At 48.1% G+C, this 25,037-nt stretch overlaps 1 protein-coding gene across 4 annotated transcripts in view; it reads right to left on the bottom strand.

The window, feature by feature from the left end:
• LOC133359824 (uncharacterized) overlaps nucleotides 1-25,037 on the bottom strand; it is a 184,744-nt gene that overhangs the window by 101,277 nt on the left and 58,430 nt on the right. For all 4 annotated transcript variants that reach the window (XM_061578362.1, XM_061578363.1, XM_061578364.1 and 1 more), the window contains exons 19-24: nucleotides 24,542-24,649; nucleotides 21,906-23,202; nucleotides 13,092-13,165; nucleotides 10,687-10,806; nucleotides 8,896-8,991; nucleotides 7,435-7,665 (exon numbers count right to left, since the gene is read on the bottom strand). In XM_061578362.1, coding sequence (XP_061434346.1) covers nucleotides 7,435-7,665; nucleotides 8,896-8,991; nucleotides 10,687-10,806; nucleotides 13,092-13,165; nucleotides 21,906-23,202; nucleotides 24,542-24,649 — 1,926 coding nt within the window. The remainder of the gene's footprint in view (nucleotides 1-7,434; nucleotides 7,666-8,895; nucleotides 8,992-10,686; nucleotides 10,807-13,091; nucleotides 13,166-21,905; nucleotides 23,203-24,541; nucleotides 24,650-25,037) is intronic.

The raw sequence follows: 25,037 nt of genomic DNA, 5'->3' as shown, positions 1-25,037 counted from the left end.
TGTTAGCTAACGGTGGTCTATGCTCCATTGCTAGTGGAGGCGGCAGTGGGGGACGATATGGTAACTGGTTTGGTGGGTGTCGGCCTCCGCGGTGTAGGTATGGCCCGTCACTCTCTCCTCCTCCTCCATAATTCCAGCCTCCGCCCTCTTCTGCATTCCATGGTGGTGGCGGCTGTGGGTGCCATGTTCCTCTGGCCTCGTTCCTCCTCTCACGTGGAACGTTATTCAGCGTGTTGTGGACGGGTGTTGATTCTATTGGGTTAGGCGCCCTCTCCTGGGGGAATTCATGTTCACCCCGTGTGGCGCTAATATTATTCCTTGGAGATTCGCTTCCCTCCAGATCGAGGCATTCTTTATCTCTGGTGACGATGTGGGTTTTGGCTATGCCAGTGGTTTTCCGTCCGTTCACCCAGGCCGTGTGGGCCTTGCTTTCAATCTGGCGTAGGGAGGCAGTCTCGGGGTCCAACATCATTCCTACTATTCTCACTATTTCAGGTCTCAATGATTGGAAGAACATCACTTTTAAGACTGTCTTATCTCCCTGGGCATTGTCCACGTCCCCTGCGTAATATGCTTTCTTAAGGCGCAGGAGATAATCTCGTGGGTCTTCGTCTACACGCTGGGTCATCAACTTTGCCGCGTTCAATCCCTCGGATAGTGTGGAGTATTCCCCAAATCTCTTAACTACTGCTCGGCTCAATTGTTTAAAGTCACTCTTCACCCTATTTGGCAGGGAGGCTACCCATGGTCTGGCGGGTTCATGTAGGCTCCTTGATAATAAACATGCCTTTTCTGCTGATTTACCCAGACCCCGGATCTTAGCCTCCTGTTCTACTGTAGTTATGTGAGTGTGGATATCCCTGTTTTTGTTATGTGGATCGAAATAGGGAATTCTCACGAGTGCTTTGTCCATTAGTTTTAGTGTCTTACTGTTAAAAGTGTGTTGTTCGTCATCAGTGGTGTCGGTTCCTGAGGAGTGCTCCCTTGAGCTACCCTTGTCTCCACTATCACTGTTGTCATGTGTCCCGTGTCTGTGTCGTGATCTCCCTCTGTCCGAGGATTCGTATCTGTCCCGTTGCTTGTGTCTCTTGTTTTCCTTATGTGGGTCTTGTGATTCGTGCTTGTGGGTTGGTGTGCGTGATCTCCTTGAGCGGTGTCTATGTGGTGAGTGTTTTTGTCCTCGACCTTCATGCTGCCTACTACGTGTGTGGTGCCTGCTAGGTGAGGTGTTGAATTTATGTTTGTCTCGTGCTTCATGGTTATCGGGATTCCTGTCTCTGGGATTTTTTGTGCGGGTGGTTTTGCGTGGGTGATTTTTACATGTCATGCGTCCCTCTGGTGAGCTCTCTCTGGTACCCATGTCGTGTTGGTCATTGTCAGAGGAGTCAGTGTTAGATGAGCCGTCACCATCACGGTGGCTCTGCTTAACATAACTTTTGTAGTGCCTTTTGCACCTGTTACGTGGGTCAACTTGGCTCGGTGATTTCTGCTTATCCCATGGCTCATGCTTGTGTGATGTGCGTCTCTCTGGTGAGCTCCTGTTATCCGTGTCGTGTTGGTCATTGTCAGAGAAGTCAGTGTCAGATGAGCCGTCACCATCACGATGGCTCTGCTTAACATAACTTTTGTAGTGCCTTTTGCACCTGTTACGTGGGTCAACTTGGCTCGGTGATTTCTGCTTATCCCATGGCTCCTGCTTGTGTGATGTGCGTCTCTCTGGTGAGCTCTTGTTACGTGTGTCGTGTTGGTCGTGTTTGTGCGAGGTGCGTTTCTCTGGTGAGCTGTCTCTGTCATCTGCATCATGTCGGTCATACTTGCGTAGCGTGCGTCTGCCTGGTGTTCTGTTTATGTCATGTTTCCCGTCTTGCACCAGCTCCGCCCTTTCCCGCTCTATCATTACAGTGTATCCTGATGACTTAGGGTTAATTATTTGTCTCTCTCTAACGTTGGGGTGGTCGGCCTCATGTTTTCCCGTTTGTATTATTATTTCCTCTTCTCTCTCCTCGATTTGCGAGGGTGTTACTTTATCAAAATTGCTTTGCATAGTAGCCACACTCATTGTGGGATCTGGCCCTGGGCTACGTCCCCGTGGCTCGGAGTGTGGTAAATTGTTACTCCCGTATGTGTCCTGTGTATCAACGTCTGGGTGTTTCACTGGTGCATTTAGTGCGGATTCTTTCTCTCTCACGAGGGCGTGCAGACGCTCTACCTGCACCATTAAGGACAGTTTCTCTTGTCTCTCCCTTTCAAATTTTTCCTCATTCCATAATCTTTCTCTGTCTGTCTGTGCGAGGAGATACGAGTCTACCCTCGCTATTTCTGCAATTTTTACGTCACGTTTGGCTTTGCCACATTTCATCACATCCTTAAGTAGTTTCCTTCTATGGGCCTTAACATCTTCTGTATGGCTCCCCTCCCATATATCTCTCTGCTCCGTCTGCTGGCTAGCAGTCCGTCCAGTACGTTTTAATACAAATTCCCGATATTGTTTTTCCATAGATTCCATCTCCTCCTCAGAGGTCCACTCTGTATCAGTGTTATGCGTTGGTGTGTCAAACTCAGAATGTTGTGGATCCTGTGCCCTCTCTATTATGTAGTGTGGTTAATAGACTTAAGAGTGTATCTTAATTCTAACATCTCATGTGCGTCGTGAGTTACTCTAGAATTCCCCTTCAGAGCACATATAAACAATTGTATCACAGGATGCGTCAGTTCAACTCGAGCAAATAATCTCAGCCCAGCTGTCTTTGTTATACTCTGCTACTCTGGTATTTCCCTTCAGAGCGCGTTTTGTTTGTATACCCCCGTTTACAATCACAAGGCAACGTTAGTTCACAACACTTTGATTAACACATCAGTGATTCGTTCCTGAATTCATGCATAAACTGTCTGCGAGAGATCCCGGAAGACGAGCCCCCATTATGTTGTATATGTTGGGTATGAAAATTTGTTATGTTGTATGCGTGCGTGGGTGAAATTATTATGTTGTATATGTGGGTTATGAATATTCAGTGGAAATAATAATAATTAAATGAAATTTGGCCAAATGTGTAATTATCCGGAAATATGTTAATTTATGTAATTACGCACATTTTAATTATGCCAATTCGAGAGGTAATCGTATTAATTATGCGAGTGGGTGTAATTATGATAACGCAAGTCGTTATAATAACCAGACCCCGGTTACCCCGTTATCGCTTTAACATTTACTGAGTATGTATTAGTGTGTTTATTAAGGTCACCAAGTTCAAATCTCAACGCAGAAGCAGATCTTATGCATAGATTTCAGGAAAGAATCACACAACCACTTCTGTATTGATCAATTTATTACTAATTCAACCTTAACTATGATATAGTATGCGAACTCTCAATCCCGGAACGTCAATACGGCATCAATACAGTATCATCAACGATTGTCTGATTTCACTTTGACAACGGCACATGGATCCCACATAACGCGATGGTTGTTAGTGAGAGAGAGAGTCGTTAAAACATGCAAATACTATGCTAAGAAAACCTTAACGTTAATGAATGATTATACTCAATATTGTTCACGCAGTACCGCACTCCTTATTGATCATACGCAACCCTTATCACGTTGTTAGCACCTTGGGTCACGGAACAGTTGAATATTCTGTAGAGGATGCGAGTACGTGCGGCGATTATGACTGAAAGATACTTGAAAGATAATACGGCGATAAAAAAAAAACACAATCAAAAACAGTTATTATTCTTAAAGGCACCAATCTCAACAGATACATCGGCAGGTTATCTCAGAACGGCTCGGAGTAAGGGCCTGCGACGGTGCTCCTTTTCCGAAGATCGTTATCTTATACCAAGTTTACTAATTGGGGACCAGATCACCTGATAAGGATCCGGTGGGCCACCACTCCCCACGTGAGCGTGGCTCGGCGGAAGGAGGTGCCAAGAATCAGTTCGTATTGATGGATCTGTTGGGAATTTATGCGATTAAGAGTACAGCCCACTAAATATTAAAGATAAAAATTAAGAATACTCTTATAAACGACGGATGGCCACCACTCGGTCTCGTTGTGATGCCTTCCCAGCCACGGATGACTTATGGGTTCGAGTGTGTTTGAGTGGTAAGAGTTGTCTTGAATAGTCAGTGTTCGGAGTCGATTCTTTATGTCAAACAGACGCCTGGTGGTCGTGTGGTGAGGGGGCGGTGCGCGTCATACGTATCAGGCGCTCCCCTGTCACCGTGGTGAATTGGCTCGGATGGCTGTTGATACGCTGTCGCAGTTCGGAACCCGGTCGGTAGGTGGCGCCCACAACTCGCTCGTAGCGTGCAGCGCTGGATCGTCGCCAAGTCGCGACGCTCACCACCGGCGGCAGCGGAGATCTCCGGCGGCAGCAGAGATTGACGAGCTGAAGATGAGTCGAGCCGACCCGCTGGTCGCAGCTCGCTCCTGAGTCGACCCTCCCGGTCGAGCTCGCTCCTGGGTCGACCCGCTGGTCGCCCTCGCTCCTGAGTCGACTCTCTGGTCGCACTCCTGAGTGGACCCACTCTGGTCGCACTCGTTCCTGAGTCGACCCTCCCGGTCGAGCTTCTGAGTGGACCCTCCCGTCGCACTCGTTCCTGAGTCGACCCTCCCGGTCGAGCTTCTGAGTGGACCCTCCCGTCGCACTGGTTTCCAATGTTCAGGATCCGTTCCTTTATGCTGAAAAATCCCCCTGGATCCCGCCCACAAGGCGGGGCTTCCGATTTTTGCTGTGTCAGGATCTGTCCGTAGGCAGGTGTGTCCATGTGTGTGTCCGTATGTCCTTGTGTGCATCACTGACGGTATATTCCGTTGTCAACTCCCTCCATAAAACCCACGAGCAAACAACCAGATGTTACAAATTGTCTCGAAGTCGTCTCTCTGTCTGGGTGCAATTTATCTCTTGTCTGGCCTTCTTCATGAACCCAAAACACAGACGTTACAAATCGTCTCATAGGCGTCTTTGTTCGTGTTGCACAACCTGGAGGGAGGGGCAACACTCTCTCCGACCCGGCGCACAAAGAAATGGTTAAAAGTTTTAAGTTAACATTTGTCCCTTACTATTTCACAGTTATGATTCTGTATGTAACCTAAGGTCTGTCGTTTCCCATCGTGGTTCCCGACCCAAGTGTAGGTGTTTCCCCGAGCGTACACACACTCCTATCCCGCGCTGCGGGGATACAAAGACGGCCGGGATCTCCCTTTCTCTCCGACCCTGGGTTTAACATTGTTTTTTTTTTTTATTATGTATTTATATTCGACCTGGTGGTGATTCATCCCGTTATCCTGGCTTTTCCATAAGTTTTACTTTTGTCTTTTCATGCATATACTTATTACTATTAATTTATTCCCGATATCTTAGGTTAAGGGGTAAGTTTCTTGATCCTAGGAATTCGTATTCCTTGGTGCCTGGATGGTTATATAAGCGGAATATAGTTTACGGTGAATAGCGTTAACATTGATGTTATGTGCGATATTATGTATTGTGATGTCTTTAACTTAACTTGTTTGTCAGGGCTTTACTGACACGAAGTTGCATTCCATAGCCCGCAGTCTTTGCCCCACCCTATCTCTGCTCGCCGTTGTTGTTGCCTGCCGTTAATTCAAGGCCTCATTAATTTCCGTCACCCCTGAGTAGGTGAGGGCGGTTGAACCTTGGAGTCAGTTCTGGTTTTTGTCTGCCTGCTTCTTCTTGTGTCCCCTGACCCCGGGAGTTATTATTCTACTTTATGGCCTGTCGAAGCCCCACTCGCTGTTGCTGGGCTGGTGTTGTTCCCGGCTTTTTGCTTACGTTTGCAGTTCGCCGTGCTCTTGATTTCCTTCCCTCTTCAACCTTATATTGACTATTCGCTCCTGTCTGGGTGCGATTCAATTTTGACTTAGGAAGGTTCTGATTGTCATATGCTTCGGGTCGAATTGTATAGAAAGTATTGAAGTATGGAAATAACATTTCATATTGACTTAATAATGGTGATGGTTCAGTAGGCGTAACTTGTGGCCTGGTTTAATTGGAGTGGGTGTGAATATCGATAACTTTAGCCTACCCTGTTGTTAAATTCCGACTTTAACGTTACTTTAATAGCAATACAGAATAATTGAGCTTTTTGTCTTAACTAGGCGAATGCGAACTTCTGGTGACCCCGCAGCCTTGTTGTTCAGCTGGGTCTGCCTCCTTGAGAGATATACACCACTCTTATTCTCGTCTCACTGTGGTCATCCAACCTTCTGCTCTGGGAGTGTTATTCTTACTTTCAGGTCAAAGGCCCCCTCACATCCAGACGCGCAGGGTTGTTTACATCAGCTCCCCCCCTGTGCACGTGTTCTAACTAGCTCGGAATTCCTGAACACACAATCAGTGATGATTCCTGGCTTTCTGTGGTTGTGATTTAGACAAAGGCGCCTCTGTTTTCTTCCATTGCCTTTGAGTCGACACTGCCCTATTATTTGCCCATGTGCTGAGGTCATAGAATTCGTTTTGACTTCAGTAATATTAACATTCAGTATTGGATTAGCAAATGGGCAATGGTTCATTGATGTAGCTCGCAGCCTGGTCTCCAGTTTGAGCGAGCGCGAGGATCGATAATTTAGCCTACTCTGTTGTTGAATTTCGAATTTTGACGTTACTTTAAAACCATGCAGGATGATTGGGCTTTTGCCTTAACTATGTCTGGCTGACACTCCCACTGTCTCTGCCGCCTGCACGGGTGACATGTGCCCGTTCATCAGGCCTTATCTTCCCTTGAAGCAACGTTGTAAATTCTGCCATCCTAGCCCTCCTCCGGTTCATTACTTAACAACACCTGGTGTTTTGCAGTTTGCTGCGCTTGGTGTGTTTCACTCATTAAAAAAACAAGTAAAAAGATAATATATAAAAATCATCAAATATTATTAATCTCAATTATGGAAGAAGGGTTAGTATACAACACTTCACAGGTGCTGCTCGATCACAGCAATCGCCCCAACAGTCTGTTAAAGGCTATACGGAGGATCTGTATCTTAGTATATTAACCTAATGGCGGGACCCCGGGGTCCAATAAGCCCCCGGCTCTCGCATAAACTGCGTTGCGACGTCATTTTATGTCTGTTGAAGGTGAACGATATGAAAATCTATTTCTCTCGACGAGCTCTACGTGATGCGCTAATCAAAGTTTCAAAGTTTTGTTTATAACTTCGCCAATTTTAGCAACGACGGGTGCTTGGTGAAGAACGAGAGGATTTATTTTTGGTGGGTCACGGCGTTTATGTGCGTGGCGGGATGTAGTCGCCAAAAATAATAAATTACGATTTTGACTTCCGTTTAGTCGGGACCCTGGGGTCCCGCAATAAGGTTCATATACAGTAACATATAATACAGTAACATATATAATGTACCGTATACTTCTATTTTATTTTGCCCAGGTATGGACAGGCTTCATAAAGTCAAATATATTACCTGAAAACGTTGATGCGGTGATGTCTATCTCAGAACTCTGTCCCCAGGAATGGATCTCCAACCCGTAGCTTTCTGTTTGAGACATGGAGCTCTCCGTGATGAAAATTCGGAGCTCGGGGCCAGTGAAGGTCATACCTTTTGCTGCACGGGAAACCACCACGTGTTCCAGTCTTACCGTGTGCGTCATTGGACATGAAACGGTCAGATACAGTCCAGCCAAAAGGGAATTGTCTATATAAAACACACATACATGAATGCAACATTAGTATATAACATTTCCACTGCATACATTTGTGTAGTGATTAATCCAAAACCGAAAGTACTCACCCGATGTTATGGACACAGCATGCATCAAGACATGGATATTCAGGAAGTAAAAAACAAGCCCCTCTGATTGGTACTGAACTGGGCCTGAAAGGGGATTGGTTAGAGGCAGGGGAAATTGAATGGATTGGAGGTAGAAATACAACACGGAAAGATCAGGAAAACGGAGGGATGATTTACAGGGAGAGACGATAAGAATCCGTTCGAAAGGTGGGAAGGTGATTGGCTGGAGGAAAAGCGAAAGGTCAAGGAACCTTCGGGAAAGGGGCTTGAGGGACATATTAAGGGGGGAGCCGAGAGAGTTTGGGACGCTTGGAGTGAATGGAATCTTTGAAGACCGTTGTGTCTCGTGCTGGAAGAAAAACGACTCCTATTATTGAAGACTGCTGTATCGGGTGTCACTTTACATTTATATAAGCACACTCTGTGACGACCCGCATTGCCTTCTCTCCTCTTAACATCAAACTAACCTGATGGTGGGACCCCGAGCTCTCGTAATTAATTATTTTTTGGTGACTCCGTCCCACCGCGCACATAAACGCCGCAACCCACCAGAAATCAATTTTCTCGTTCTTCACCGTGTACCAGTCGTTGCCAAAATTTCTGTAGTCATGAACAAAACTTTGGAACTTTGGTTATCGCATCGCGTAGAGCTCGTCGAGAGGAATAAATTGCCGTATCGTTCTCCTTCAACAGACATAAAATAACATCGCAACGTAGTTTATGCGAGAGCCGGGGGCTTATGGGACCCCGGGGTCCCGCCATAAGGTTAAAATAATGTCACGGGAGCCTTAACGCCCCTCCCCCCGCCATGAGCCTAATGGCGCATGGTATTTTTGGTTTGTACAATCGTATTGTTAACCTGGGCGGCCGCTGAGATTGAACCGTGAACCTCTGCAACAAGCGGGCCCGATGCTCTACCACTCGAACCGATTTTTGCAGATGAACGGCCCCCCATTGCTTAAGAATTGGCCGTGTCGGATGGAGGAGGGTTCAGCGAGACACAATTTTTTTTACACAAGCTAACCCGATATAAGATAATTATTATTAATCGCATTGGTTATGAGAGACCTACGAACAATAAATATTAGAATATATAAAATTAAATAAATACTATTCTGATACTTTTGCACTCACCCACGTGAACAAAACGAAGGTCCACTTGAGAGCGGAAGATGGCGATGCCGTTGGTGGCGTTGAGGACCCGCAGGTGCTGGATCACAGAAACTTGACCTGGTGAAGGGACATTGCGCAACACGATTCGGGGCCGCGTAGATCACAAGCCAGCGAACGTCCATGCACTTTGTGCGCATTTTGTGCAGCCCAACCTTTGTGACAACCCTTCGCTGAATGAGGAATCAAACCGCATACTGCGCACGTCATTGGGGGGTTTATTTGCCCATGGCTTCGCTGTGCCGGTTGGTGAGGGGAGGGGGTTCTAGAAGGGATGGGGAGCACAGACGTCGGAGCACAGCTCGGCACGTACATTTTTTTCTGCACTGCACTCTGCTGCCCGCCAATGTATACATCGCACCCACAACCGACACACCCACTATGTTGTGTGATGGTCACCAATGTAATCTCACTATCCAGGCTCAATTCTGCTTAGCTTCCGAGGAAATATATCTTTAAACACTTTATTAGCATTTACTTATTTTGTCACTCTGCTTACCACCGTTTCTCTTCTTTGAACTCCTATCGGGTTTGTGAGCATTGTGTTTGTTGTTGTAACGTGACGCTTTACTCGACATCTGCGAAAAAGAGCTTCATAGCTCATCGGATTCCTCCTGCAGTCTAAATAAATATTCTAATTCTGAACCAACAATATTGGGGGCATGCCCAAGCGAATGAACCGTAATGCAAATACAGTAGCTGCGATTGAGCCAAATTAAACAGGGAACAAATTTAGCGCAATGCGTTTTTTTTTGCTATAGTTTTCGGGGAACTCTGCTTGAGACAGTTGTGGCCACGGGTCGCTCAGAAGAAAGCGGCGCTGACCTCGCAAATAAATATCCTCGTTTTCAACAACTTGTGTGCGACGATCGCCGGACTGATGCAGCTTTTTGACCGGTGCTCCAGTGAACGCTGAGCTACACGCACTTTTCTCCGGATATATTTTCTGTTTTTATTACTGTTGTTGTTAGTCATGAAAAATGTATATACGTGCAGTATTTTCATTCTTCAAGATATTGTATGCAGTGTGTAATGCACTGTATATCATATTTAACACTGAAATCCAGTATAGCCACTTGTTTTATCACGCACACGGTAACGATCGCCAGACTGGTTAAAGCCTTTGGAGCGGTTTTGCCGGTTTCGCAGGATCGGCCAGGGACCGCCGGATAATGTTGGAAGCTGGATCATCGCGTGCTGGATACTCGATGATCCACTATATACATTTTTTTTTATTGTACCAGGTAAACCCACTGAGCTATGTAGTTCTCTTTCAGAGGCCACCAGGCCACACGTGTTGATAGCTCATCGCAGTAGATTATCATCACCATCGTCACGTCGCAATTTACAGCAACAGCCAAATCATCTAAGCGCATGACGTTGATCCTAAATAGTTGAGGAGGGCAAAACCAGATGAACCCGGACATAATTCATCGTGACCACGGGGAGAGAGAGAACACGTGAACTTCCAATATACAACAGACGTCAGGGTCAGTGTCAGGGTCGAACCAACGGCCTGCAAACCAGGCAAGGGAGATAACATCTCACCACCGTACAGCAACATATAATATCTTGCCACTGTGCTTTAGTATCGTACCACCTTCATATTTTCAAATAGGTGCAGTAGTCTCAGAAATTGTGTATATGGATATACAGGGTGTTTCAAAAAGTTGGACCCAATTTCAAAGATATAGCGATTCAAATCGGGTCCATCTTTTAAAACACCCTGTATTATCTTATAACTGTCCATCATACCATCAAAGGAGGCTTGGCAAGAATCTTCTGGTATTTTCATCAAGGCCAGTCCATTCCATCGTCCGGTTAATGATGAGAGAACAACGGGTTCCTCCGAGGAACCTCTGATGTGTAATAAGCCTGTAAGTGTACATTTGTAACCAAACTTAATCGCGACAATTGTCACCGATAATTATTTGATGATGCCAAATCAGCAGCAGTGAACAAGAACGAATGCAAAACAAACTCAACACGTAAAAAATTCTAATCGGTTTTACCATATATAGCAATAAAACAGGTGTTAAGATGTTCATACGCCAAATAGAAACCTTTTGCAAGGAATCAAGTCTGCATTAACCACACGTACTTTTGGTGAATATGCAAACAAACATGTTTTTATACTATAGACATTGTCTTTGAAACTGATTGGCCTACACCAAAGATAGCCGTCTTTATGGCCTTGTCTCAGAAAGGGTAAAACCTATTCTTATTTCTCATTATTTGATAGGGCAAAAAAGGTCCCATTATATAGCTGCTCACCCCGAGCTATATGTGTTCTGATACGTGCATTGTCTTTGTACTGTTTGCCTTTTGGCGTAATCTGGTCTGACACTGGTGGCGAGACTAGGCCATTTTGTTGAAGGACAAATGGACAGACAAACGGAACGCCGGGCTTTCACAATAGCTTCGTATTTTTGTATGTATATGTTATGTTTTTAAGAGAAGATACGTTTTAAAATATATTTTTCCCCCGGGCAAATCCGGGTACTTCCTGCTAGTTCTACCTATAACACGTTCCTTCGGATTGGGCAGGTAGGAACTTGGTTGGACAGCGCATTTGTGCACGACAGACAGACAAATAATCCCTGGTGGGCAGTGTGGAACCTGTTGTTCCTACCTGTAAAAGTAATTTTGTGTCTGTCTGTCTCTGTCTGCGCATGTTTTGCAACACTTTTAACTAACACACTGTTGGGTTTACGTTTCAGCAAAGTACACAGATACAACACACTAAGCCCCTGGATGAAAACGCGCTATTTGTTTTTCCCCTCGCTCAAATATAAACTAATAAAATCACATACTCTTAGTTCTTTCGGTAAAGTCACGTAGGTAAAAAATGAAATTAAAATTAATAAAATAAAAATCGAAAGAACTAAGAGTATAAATCCTTGCAGTCATGAAAGCTTCAAATCTAGAATTAATAAAATCACACTTTATAACAATTTATTATTACGCTGATCGTGGCGTCAAAGCAAGCATATGCGCATGCGCGGAAACGCTGACTCGCGGTTGCCCCAAGCAACGCACACGAGCTCCCTCAGCAGCGATGGGAGCGAGGTTCTCCATCGAGTTAAAAAGGCAAAAAAAACACAGAAGCGCAACACTGAGGTAAATTTTTAACAGTGTGATTCCCCCCCCCCCCCCCCCCCCCAATGTGTGCAGTTACTATGATAGAGTTAGAAGATACTGCAATAGAGTCAGGAGATACTACTGTAGTCAGTAGATACTACTGTAGAGTCAGTAGATACTATTATCGAGTCGGTAGATACTACTGTAGTGGTCCGTAGATACTACTATAGATACTCTTTGGTTATTTTGGTAAAGTCACGTAGGTAGAAATTTTATTTTATTTCTACCCATGTGACTTTACCGAAAGAACCAAAGAGTATGGATTCCTGCAGTCACGAAAGCTTCAAATCAAGATTACTACTATAAAGTTAGTAGATACGACTATAGAGTTAGTAGATACTGCTATAGAGTCCATAGTTACTACTGTAGAGTTGGTAGATACTACTGTAGAGTGACTAGATACTACTGGCTCTATTTTATGTAGTGTGTGTAGGTATATATGCCTACAAAATAAAAATTGGCTGGGGGGGGGGGGGTAAAAAATGTTTGGGGGGAGGGGTCGACAATTTTTGGAAACCTTTTAGATCATCTACTTACCCCCCACTTTCTATAACTTTTCGATTCAGGACTTCTGCAAGCCTCTTAGAATTTTGTTGACGGACAAATGGACAGACAAACGGAATGCCGGGCTTTCACAATAGGTTAGTATTTGTGTATGTAGAGTATATGTCATGCTTTTTAAGAAAAGACAAGTTTTAAAATATATTTCCCCCCCGGCCAAAGCCGGGTACTTCCTGCTATTGGAAATAAGAATTGGAGACTGCACTTTACACCATGTTGCCCTGTTGAAAATTACATTTTTAAAATCCTGATGAACAGTTAAACAATTTGCATGCAAATAGAGCGCTATTCTTAAGCATTGAGGAAGATAGAAACTCTTAAATAATTTACAAATATATTACGACTCATGTTAAAAAGTATTTGGTGTATGTGGGCCTACTCTTCCAATTTTCAAATTACATCAATTATAACCAACCTTATATCAACAATCGTATTTTATGCATGTGTTGCGGCGTTACCTTCAATCACCAGGCCACGGTTTTCAGGAAATTGCAGCTCACAGCCAGGGGAAATTGTGAGCGTGTTGCCAGATCTAAACAAAATTAAAATGTTCATAAATGATTTATGGTAAGGGTAAATGTGCAGCCCCACAATGTCTTTTTACTTATACATTGCTGTCAGAAGGGCCCTGATTATGTACATGTGTGTGTGTATGTTGAACTTCTTTTGCACCACCGTACATAGCTAACCGTGCACTAATCGGAGGTGCAAAGGAAGGACAACAAACTCAACATGACAACAAGCAGTTCTAAAAAATGGAGCTTTCAAAAATATGGATTCGGAGTGCGATTCCAATCATGAGGGTTATTTTAATCTAAAAACGAAACAATTGTGTTAACAGGTGTAAGGCCTTCTGAGCTATGTAGCCCCTTTTCGGAAGCGACCCGGCTATCACAAATTATAACTCAATGAAGTGGCTTATCATCACGTGAAAATATATAGCAGAGAAACACTCTAAACGCGTGATGTTGATTCTAATTGTGGAGGACCCAGAGAAAAATCCACGCGGCCACGGGGAGACACGCAAACTGCATATACTGTATATAGCAGGCGTCAGGGTCGAGATGAAACCCACGACCTCCTGTATACCAGGCGAGGTAGTTAACATCTCCTAGCCACTATAGTGCCCATAAATCACAATCCTCGTGTGCGTGCGTGTGTTGAAGGACGGCAGCAAAGATGTGGGAGCATAAAAATACACTACTGAAATGGATGTTGCTGCACTACCCTGTAATCCCCCAATGTATTGCACCACAGCCTGAAGGCAAACTGCATTGCAGTCCTCTCTTTAAATTTTGTCCAAGAACAAACCTGCTTAACATTAGTAATCTGATAATGTATGGGACGTTTCGGGTAATTTTGGCATTTGCAATAAATGTAGTAAAGTCATATATATGTACACTAGAACCCCTCTCAACCACCACCCCTGTTTATAATGTTAGTAACTTTATATATTAATATCCATTGTTTAAATATGATAAAGTACGTTTATGGTGAAAAAAATAACTTTTGAGGCTATCAGAATGCATGAATCCTTTAACGTAAATTTCCTATAGTCGTTTAACGACCAACATCACTTAACAATCCGGTTTCTTGGAACCAATTACCGTCGTTAGTAGGGGTTCTACTGTGTATGTGTAGTAATTATTCAGGAGGCTTTGACGACGGGGTCGGAGGCACACTTATTTATTAACACCAACTTGTGCACAGTAACGGGTACACACAGTACTTAAGGGGGTATCGTCCCCTTCACTCGGCTACAGGGAGACACAACATCTAACCCCGCTAACCTACGCCCAAGTCCTCCACTACGGAGCTAGGGGAGGCTACCTATCCCAGCCCTGGTCAAGCTGGGATCTCGGCACCCTGAGTCTCCAGACCGGCTCTTATAAGAACGTCAGTCTGGGCTCTCGGGGCCACGCCACCGGCTTGCCCTGGTCGGCCCTGACAAGGACAGCGAGCCAGGGGAGCTCCGGGGCCTATTTTAGCTGGTCTTCAGTCTTCGCTGGTTTAAGCTAATACTCGACCTTGAGCCCTCCGGCTCACCACCTTTTATAGTACTCAGCCCCCGGGAGGGGCCCGTGGGGGATGCAGGTGCGGACGTCGGTGTGAGCACCTCCTCTGTGTACGGCCCTAACCACGCCCCTTGTGTTTGTTAGCCATCCGTGCCCATACACAAGTACGCCTCTACATCACCCCCCCCTGTACAGCTCGCAGCCGTCCCCGGCTGCAAAAAAAAAAATCAGAATAAAGGTGCACCCCTCCCCAAAACCGTGTGTGCCTCCCGTAATTAGAAGAACAATGAGAACAATAACAACAACAGGAAGAGAAAAAAAATAACCCGACGCACCCCCCCGAATAAATACCCCATTCCCCAAAACCAACATATATACACACACTCCGGACACCTCCCCCCACTGTCCGCAAGGGCCCCCCAACGGCCGACCTCACAATAGTCTGCGCGTTTTGGCGCGCGTTCTTGCGGCGGGCCCGTCACAAGGGCCCGTCCCGGCACGCTCAGTGGCGGTTGTTGACGGTCCGGGTGCGAGAGAGTCTGGCTTCGCAGCCGAGTGACCCCCGACCCCCCCGGAAGGGGTTGGCGGGCGTGGACCCGTCACTCCTGTTGCACCTGAAGATGGAACAGTTGATGTCAGGTTAGGCGAGAGCAGCGACGTCGGGGAGTCGGCGGACCCCTCACACGTTTGGCCATGCGTGTGTGTGTGCGAACCACGGGGCGGCGCAATGAACGGTTTCAACCTTGAGGGGTGCACGTACCACCGACGCCTCCCCCATTTGACGCGAACACATTGCGGCCGCAAGACCTGTACGACCTCCACGGGCCCCCGCCACGGCCGTACCAACTTTGACGAGGTCGCCAGCGGCACCTGGGGACAGTGCAACCATGCCCGGTCCCCTGGTTTCCATTTGAACACATGTACCCGCCCCAGCCTAAGCCTCTCGTTCGCCTTCTGGCGGAGTTCAGAATTTTGCACGGCCGCTTCCCGCGCCTCAGATAATTTGGCGATGTTAAATTTAATGTGTTCGGACAAGGTAGACTTCGCCTGAGGCGCCGAGAGCTTCAGCTGGGTCGTCACAGGGGGGTTAGCCTCGCGGCCATACATTAAAAAGAAAGGGGAAAATCCGGTGGCCGCGTGGGGAGCCATCCTGTAGGCTTGTAACACACCGGCAATGCGAAGGTCCCAATCTGTCTGGGATTCCGATACCTGCTGGGACAGCATGGACGTGATAGTCCGATGCAGCCGTTCCACCATCCCGTCAGTCTGTGGGTGATACGGGGAGGTCCGAATTTTCTCCGTACCCAAGAGGTCGCACACCTCGCGGAGGAGTTTCCCCGAAAAATTCTTACCCTGGTCAGTCAGCAGCCGTTCCGGAGCACCCTTGTCGAGGACATAGCCCTGGACAAAGGCCTCCGCAATGGCTGCTGCCGACTGGTTGGCCAGGGGCCGGGCCATAGGCCATCTCGTGAAGTATTCGACCCCTGTCAATAAATACCTATTTCCCCTGGGTGTAGCGGGAAATGGGCCGAGAATATCCAGAGCAACGAGCTCGTTAACCCGGGAAACCTTTATGGACTGCAGCGGAGGGTTGGACCCCCTCGCCGGTGGCTTCCGCTGCGCGCATTGCGTGCACAACCCCAGGAGATCCCCCACGTTCTTTGCCATGCCCGGCCAGAAGAAATCGAGCTGGAGCATGGCAAAGGTCTTGTGAACCCCCAAGTGCAGGAGCCGCTCATGCGCAGCCCATACCACCTTACCCCTCAATGCTGCAGGCACCACGAGCCGTTGGTGGCGGGATTTTCCGTCCCAGTGCATTAAAAGCCCCTGGAACAACCCCCACGAGTCAACGTTTGCCACCCCCGGACCAACCCCCCCGGTGCGACGGCGCAGAGCGAGGAGGGAGGTGTCCTCCATTTGGAGGCGTCCCCACTCCGCAACCGACAACCCCAGCAATGAATCCCTCCCTTCTTGCTCGATAGGACCCGAAGCCGAAGGCGCATCGGCGGCGGCCACGAAGACCGAATCGGTGGTCACGTTCGGGGGCCTACAACGCCCCGAACCCAAGAGGCAGGCGCATTCCGAAGTGGGTGGCAACCGCGACAGGGCGTCAGCGTTCGTGTGGCGGACGCCCTTACGATATGTGGTGACAAAGTCGTAGTCTTGGAGAATCTCCAACCATCGAGACAACTGCCCCGATGGTTGTTGAACCCGCAGGGCGTACTGTAGAGCGGCATGATCTGTACGGATGGTGAAACGTCGACCGTACAGATACGGGCGGTACTGCTGAATGAAATAAACAATTGCCAATAATTCCCGACAGGTAACGCAGTACCGTTGTTCCGCCGGAGACAGTACTCGACTACCGTAAGCCACCACATGCTCTACGCCCCCAATGAGCTGGGACAGCACGCCCCCAATGCCCGTGTTACTTGCGTCTGTATCGAGCAAGAAGGGTTGTGAGAAATCGGGGTAATTCAACGGCGGAGCCCCCACCAGGGCATTCCGGAGGGCGCGAAAAGCAGCTTCCTCCTCCGGCCCCCAATGAAACCTGACTCCCTTGGACGTCAAGGCATGCAATGGTTTCGCGATCGTAGCGAAGTCAGCCACAAACCGTCGGTAGTACGACGCGAACCCAATGAAACTCCTGACCTCTCCCACCGAGGTGGGAGTTGGCCAGGAGCTGACGCATTCCGTTTTGGCGGGATCAGTGGATATCCCCGAGCGCCCAACAATGTGACCCAAATACCGCACTGATTCGCGGAGCAAATGGCACTTCTGCAGTTTAAATTTCAAATTGGCAGCCCGCATTTTGAGAAAAACAGCACGCAACCTCTGGAGGTGTTCATCGAATGATTTGCTAAAGACGATGACATCGTCCAAGTAAATTAAACACGAATCCCATTGCAAGCCTGCCAAGACCAGTTCCATTAACCGCTGAAAAGTTGCTGGCGCAGAATGTAAGCCCATCGGCAAGCGGGTAAATTGGAAGAGGCCTTGCGGTGTACGGAAAGCCGCCTTAGGTTTGGATTCGTCATCCAGAGGAAGCTGCCAGAATCCAGAAAGTAAATCCAGGGTGGAAAAGAATCGCGCCCCCGCCAAGGCATCGAGCGACTCATCCATTCGAGGAAGCGGGTACGCATCTGCCACAGAAATTTTGCACAATTGCCGAAAGTCGACACAAAACCGCAGTGAGCCGTCGTGTTTTTTCACCAAAACGATCGGCGCGCCCCACGGGCTGTTGGAAGGGGAAATGATATCGGCGGCTAGCATGTCATCAACGGCTGATTTGACACGATCCTTTTCAGCGGGACTCAACCGAAAGGGATTTTGGCGGATTGGCGCGCTGTCACCCGTGTCAATATGGTGTCGCAGCAATTTAGTACAACCAATATCAAATTTGTGTTGACTAAAAACGTCGGCAAATTCGTTCAGGAGAACTCGCAGCTGCGCACGCTGCGAGTCGGACAGGTCCACTGATCCCGCGCAAAGCGCATCCAGCCATCCGTCATCACAGTCCGAATGCGGTCGCGACGGAGGATCGGTGCTTACCTGACCCACGAGTGGTTCCTCATAGGGTACCGGCGTTGCGTGTGCAAGCACGGTCCCTTGAGGAACCACGGCCGTTCGCGATCCTACATTAAGGACTGCAATGAAGGGGTCCTCATCCCCTTTCACCATGGTCTGAGCCGCTAGCAAATCGGGTCCATTGACCCTGGCCCGAGATGGTCCCAACAAGACCCCCTGATCCGCAACCCCTTCAGCAAACGGCCAACGCAACCTAAGAGGGACGAGCATCTGAGCCCCCGGGGGTACGCGCACAGTTTTTGTCACGAGCGCCTGCACGGTCGCAAACGCCCGACGCTCCGTGGCGGGGGAAGACAAAAATGTAACACGTCGGCCCGACAGGAGCTCGATGCACCCCTGGTCAATCAAGATACGAATGGGCATTTTGGCCAAGAAATCTGTCCCCAACAGGCACGGAACTGCCAGTGAGGAGGAAACCAAAACAGGCCCGGATAATTTAATGTCTCCAATGCAAATTTTGGCGCGGATTTGCCCAATGATGCCCAGCGAGCTCCCATTAGCAGCATAGCATGGCACGTCAACGGGGAGCAAGGCACGACTTTGAACGGGAAGGATGTTATAAATCAAATCAGATATAATGGTCGCCGATGCCCCTGTGTCAATTAAAATCCGCACCTCTACCCCATCAATATGACCGACCACGACCGACGATCCCGCCGACGCTGCAACGACACGATGGGCGAGCTCCGACCACTGACCCGGTTGGAGCGCTCGCCGCATTTCAGAACAATCCGACGCAACGGCCGTCGATTTGCGAGCCCTGTTCGTTTCCGCGCGTGAGTGTGTGTCGGATGTGTGCCTGGGCCAAACGTGTGAGGTGCCACGACTCGCCGTATTTCTCTGCTGGAGCTTGGGTGGAGACGGCGCGGCGTCCTGACGAGGTGTCGCCCCGCGCTGACGGGGAGCCCGGCATCCTGAAGCAACGTGGCCTTGAAGGCCACAGTTGTAGCACCGTGTGAGCGCCCCAGATGGCCTGGGCTGCTCCTGGCGGCTCGGTCCGTTCCGAGCCTGTTGTGCCGCCGATCTCCATTCCCCCCGCCGCTCCACCCCGCAGACCTCCTCCGATGGGAGGGTGGTGGCCGCCATGGCATGGCCAGCCACCCCCTTGGCGGCCTTGCGACGCAGGGACCGCAAGCCCCGGTGGATGTGGCGCGCGACCAGCAAGGATGACATCTCTGCATCGTCTTGAGCCAAGACGGCGACGTCCAGCTCATCAGCGAGTAGCAGCAGCTTTTCAGCCACCATAGCGTCCACTCCCTCATCGTCCATCCGCGGGAAAGCTGCCTTCGCCAGGGCCAGGAGAGCCGTCCGGAAGGCCAGGGGCGATTCATTGGCGCCCCGATGACGATCGTGGAATAGCTGCCTGCAGTCCGAAGGCGGGCCATAGACAGCTGACAGCACATGCAGCGCCAAGTGCAGCGTGGCGCGCTTTTCCTTAGGCGCCGAGGTGAGAGTAGCCAGGGCGTCGTTGTCCAGCATCGCCGGCAGCGCGCGTAGTGCTTCGGCGTCCGTCCAGTTCGCCATCTCCTGATGAGCGATGAACCGCCTTTTGAAGCCGCCCCAGTCTCCGTCCGCGCCCACGAATCCTTTGAGAGGCGGCAGACGCTGCTGTAATGCGACGTCCGTGGCTGCGGATCGCGCTCCGTCGTTCCCAGCAGACGTTACAGTGTGGGCGGGCTGCGAGCATGGCATCGCCGGTCGCTCCGTTGTTGACGCGCTGGCCGGTGTTGATGATGTCACGGCTTGTGCTTGGCCCTCAGCAGTTCACTGACGCGGGCCGGCCCCGCCCTCTGCTCGCACTGTAGTGATGGCGGGAAATTTAACCGCGAGCCGCGTCGGGGTGGCGGGAAATGTCGCCGCGCGTCGGCTGCTGTCGTCGTCCCGCGCAGCCCCTCCAGCCCCCAGACGCGTGATCTCTTCCAACGCGGCGGCCGCAGCGTAGAGCAGCTCCGCCAGGTGGGAGTGAGCCAGCCGAAGTCCCTCGGCCGACGCATCCCCCCTTCCTGTCATAGCAGCACGGGTGTACTCGGCCCCGGCTGCTCCGATCCGACCTCGGCCATCTCTGGTGGCGATTCGGCCGTGGTGTCTTCCATCTCCGACTCCCCGGTACGTGTCGTCCCTCGTGTGTCCATCGTTGAACGTTTACTTCTGACGCCAGATGTAGTAATTATTCAGGAGGCTTTGACGCGGGGTCGGAGGCACACTTATTTATTAACACCAACTTGTGCACAGTAACGGGTACACACAGTACTTAAGGGGGTATCGTCCCCTTCACTCGGCTACAGGGAGACACAACATCTAACCCCGCTAACCTACGCCCAAGTCCTCCACTACGGAGCTAGGGGAGGCTACCTATCCCAGCCCTGGTCAAGCTGGGATCCCGGCACCCTGAGTCTCCAGACCGGCTCTTATAAGAACGTCAGTCTGGGCTCTCGGGGCCACGCCACCGGCTTGCCCTGGTCGGCCCTGACAAGGACAGCGAGCCAGGGGAGCTCCGGGGCCTATTTTAGCTGGTCTTCAGTCTTTGCTGGTTTAAGCTAATACTCGACCTCGAGCCCTCCGGCTCACCACCTTTTATAGTACTCGGCCCCCGGGAGGGGCCCGTGGGGGATGCAGGTGCGGACGTCGGTGTGAGCACCTCCTCTGTGTACGGCCCTAACCACGCCCCTTGTGTTTGTTAGCCATCCGTGCCCATACACAAGTACACCTCTACATATGTATTAAGGTAGTGTTCCTGATTAATCCAAACATTTCCAAAATCTGGCCTGTGACATTTCGAATCATCCGACTGGTTGTCATCGTTTCAGATTGAAACCAAGGTTCTGGACCAAGGAATTCGCATTTTTTTTACATCAGAAGTGTGATGAGATGACACGAGTTAATGAGAAGGCTGGTTGCAGCGCGATGATGAAATGACGACGATGCGTGAAGTAAATGACGATGAAAGTGAAAGCAAGCGGTTTGTGATGAGCGAGTATAAGGGATGGGGTGGGGAAGTTGGAAAGGGGATGACGGTGTTAATTATGGAGGGAGGAGTAAGAGTATGAATTAGTGTTTTTAAAAGCTGAAACATGGACAGTGAAGCCGATTACTTGGCACTTAGGGGAAGCTTAATCCAGTGTAACAGGCGGGCAGAATCGGGACAGAACAGAACGGTGATTGGGCACAGGTAGGAGGAGAGGGAAGAGATGGCAAAGAAACAGCCGGGATTGTGAACGTAGAAGGGCGACACAGAGCAAAGAGGGCGATGAGGGAAGCAAGATGACACGTTAAGGGCCAGACCACGGAGAGATTTGTAAACTAGGGAATGGCGGGAAGCCAGCATAGCTGGACGAGTAGAGGCAATGATGTGAGGGGAGTGGTACGGGGGAGGGGGGGAGATCGAAGAAGATCTGGGGCGGCGGATCATTAATGGATGGCATCAAGTGTATTGCGTCACTACGATTTGGGGTGTTTCTCCCTGCCGACGCTGGTGTCATGTGACATCAGGTGACGTAAATTTTGTGAACATGAAAAGACATTAAATTATGGCACGATGCAAAATGGTCCAAACATCTGAAGAGGATATTTTCTCCCGTATGAAATTACCCATTTAGGCCCTACATTTATGTTTTTTGTTTATTTAATATATTTTTATGAAAAACCTCAAGGTTGTAGCATATATTTTACCTGACAAGGATGCTCCTGTTGACTTGAACACCATTACATGGTTCGAGTGTATAGTCCGCATCAAGAACGCCACCAAAAGGCAGAGAAGGGTCTGTCCAAAAATCGCCCGTGACGTTTGACAGTGCCGAGAGACTTGAGTCCATGTAAAAGGGACTGTAGGTAGTCACCTCAAGAGAGGAATCCTGATGGAAGTCTAGAATCCGCTGTTGTACCATGTAGGGGTCTGAAGAGCCCCAGTAATTGTTCGACAGCTCGACAAGCTGCCCGGGTGTCCGTGGGCCTACGCTAACTTCGTACGCAGAGCCAGGATTTTGGAATATGTTTTCTGACACTGTCATATTAAGGACGTAGCGCACAAGCAATGTACGGGTGAACACGCCGCCTGCGAGAATGTTCCATTGGATCCGATACGATCCGATTGACGTTTGAGGATTCAAATCAATGGCAGTCTCTCCAGAGCAATTCACGAGCGTGTTGGCCGAAAAATTCAACGATAATATATTGCCGGACTGAAGAAACATAATTACGTGCGAGTTGGACACGACGCGCTCGAACGTGTTTTCACTGATTTGGGCACTGCTTCTCCTATAATTTGTCTGTACGTGCAGAGAAGGGCTGTTGATGTCAATGAAACGGTTTTGCTGCAAACAGTTATCAGAAATACCTGTGATTAGTAAAGCGGCATGGTTGGATTGGGCTACCCGAGTGAACGTGTTATTCTTGATGGTCACGGAAGAATCTACATCATAAGGTCCTGTGATGTACACCATTTCATAATAGTAAGACCTGAAGTCGTAGTAATAGGTGTTGTAAGCTTTTATGAGGTCTGTAATGCCAATCATGGAATTAATGAGCAAGAGTTTGGATATGGAGTTCGTCGAGATTTGATAGAGCGCATTGTGTTTGAAGATGGAATTATTCAACATGATGTTCACTTGTCTATTGGAGTTCAGGCCATCTCCGGCGTTATCGGACACGTTGCACGTTTCACATGAGAAGTCCAAATGCATCATGATGCCGCCCTGTCTATTTTCGCTTGCCGTAACGCCCACTGCTGTAACGACGGCGTCCGAACCAACATTGGGCATTTCTGTGAAAATTCCGTGTTCGCCATTGGAGGAGAATGTGCCATTCACTATCCTTAAATTTGACATTGGCTGCATGAGCGTCAGACCCGATTTCTCATTGTTTGTGGACGAGACGGACTCCAGGAGAATTGTGGAGTTGTTGATTTTCAGACCGTATCTGCTGTTTGTTATAATAACGTATTGAAGCATTGACAAAGATGGTTCTTTTCCTGCGAAATAAAGCATAAATGTATATTTATTTATATTTTAAGACAAGTAATTACCTTATATGCATACGTTGCTCCAAAAAGTAATGTGCCCCAAACGTGTGTCTAGTTTCAATAAAGTTATACAAATATGGTCTCACACCCACACCTACCAGATTATGAAATTAAACCCCGAAACTTTGCTTTAAAATACAAAGAGTGCATTTTATAATCCGGAGAATACGGTAAGTTTGCTAGTAAACTATTTGAGTTAATATTATTCATTACACTTTGACTCTATTTATAATTGCAGAACTTGGATAGCAAAGGGTCTTCCAGACCCACACGAAACGTAGCCAAAGTGGTGTACACTTGATTTTGATAGACCCACACGCGAGCAACGAATGCACAGACAAATTTATATATATAAATAAAAACATATACCAGGTAAGGCCCACTGAGCTATGTAGCTGTTTTCCAGAAGCGACCTGGTCATCACAAATGATAGCTCAACGAAATGGCTTATCACATGCAAATGTATAGCAGCCAAATACTCTAAACTCACGTTTCTTAATTACAACCAGCCTGATACCGGCGAATATTCACGGTACTCGAATTGTAAATGTTGTGGGTTTACTTTCCAACACACCGGTGTGCTGTACCAGTAACGAATTGGCACATTTTGTTTACGTGACAACCCCTTACTATTTTTCGATTTAAAGCTTTCGTGACTGCAGGGATTTATCTTATTGGTTCTTTCGGTAAAGTCACGTAGAAGGAAAGTAATAAAATAATAAAAATAAAACATAATAAAATAATTCTCACGACGTTTCGGCCACAACGCAAGCAGCCGTCCTCAGGTGAAAACCAGGTCTGTCGAGGCGACAGACTGAGCATTCAGACGCTGTCGCATCGACAGACCTGGTTTTCACCTGAGGACGGCTGCTTGCGTTGTGGCCGAAACGTCGTGAGAATTATTTTATTATGTTTTATTTTTATTATTTTATTACTTCCCTTCTACGTGACTTTACCGAAAGAACCAAGAAGATGAACCCCTTACTAATTGGCTGTGTCGAGTAAGGTGCCGGATTTAACGACACATTTATATTTATTAGATCTAATAAAAAAAAACTCTATTGTGGATACCATTGAAGGAAGTTCACGATTATAAATGGTGGCACTGCCCCATGAGTTTGGGCAATGACTTTTCCATCTCCTCACGTGATGCAGTTAGAGCAATATTAATAACATTGGGGGACCGTTACATTGCATTGATTTTCATTTCCATTAAAATGTCGCATCAAATATCTACAGCATACATTGTATATGGTTGACCAGGCATAATTAAAACACGCATCATTACCGATCTGTGTGGGCGTTTCGCTGTTGATGATGAGACCTCTCCACAGTGTCGAGGACACATTTGTAAAGGTGATGAAATGGGATTTGTTTCCGACCGCTAAGAGTTGACCTGTGGGAACACAAACAAATCTGTGTAGATGAAATACAGTATCTCTCCATCACCATGCCATCTCTCGTATGCCTCCCGGAAGCACGGTTGGCTACGTGCAGTGCGAAAGAAGTTCAGCGTACAAACGATCTGTTGCTCAAAGACGTCAGCGATCATGATTTGCCTTCCATTTAGCTCTGTCCATGACACTTATTCGAGAACGTTGCATTAAATTATCCCGATTGAATATATTTATTCAAATAGCTTATGTAAACTATACAAAAAGCTATGCAACTATTTTTTATTGTTACCAGTGAGCTATGTAGCTCTTTTTCAGAAGCAACCTGGCTATCACAAAATATAGCCCAACGAAGTGGCTTACCATCATCACGTGTAAATTTACAGCAGC

This window comes from Lethenteron reissneri, chromosome 66, assembly GCF_015708825.2.
Source record: "Lethenteron reissneri isolate LAM-NWPU_2019-01 chromosome 66, ASM1570882v1, whole genome shotgun sequence".
In the NCBI taxonomy this organism is placed as follows: Eukaryota; Metazoa; Chordata; class Hyperoartia; order Petromyzontiformes; family Petromyzontidae; genus Lethenteron; species Lethenteron reissneri.
The sequence above is the reverse complement of the archived record's forward strand: the minus strand, read 5'-3'. Positions and strand labels throughout refer to the sequence as shown.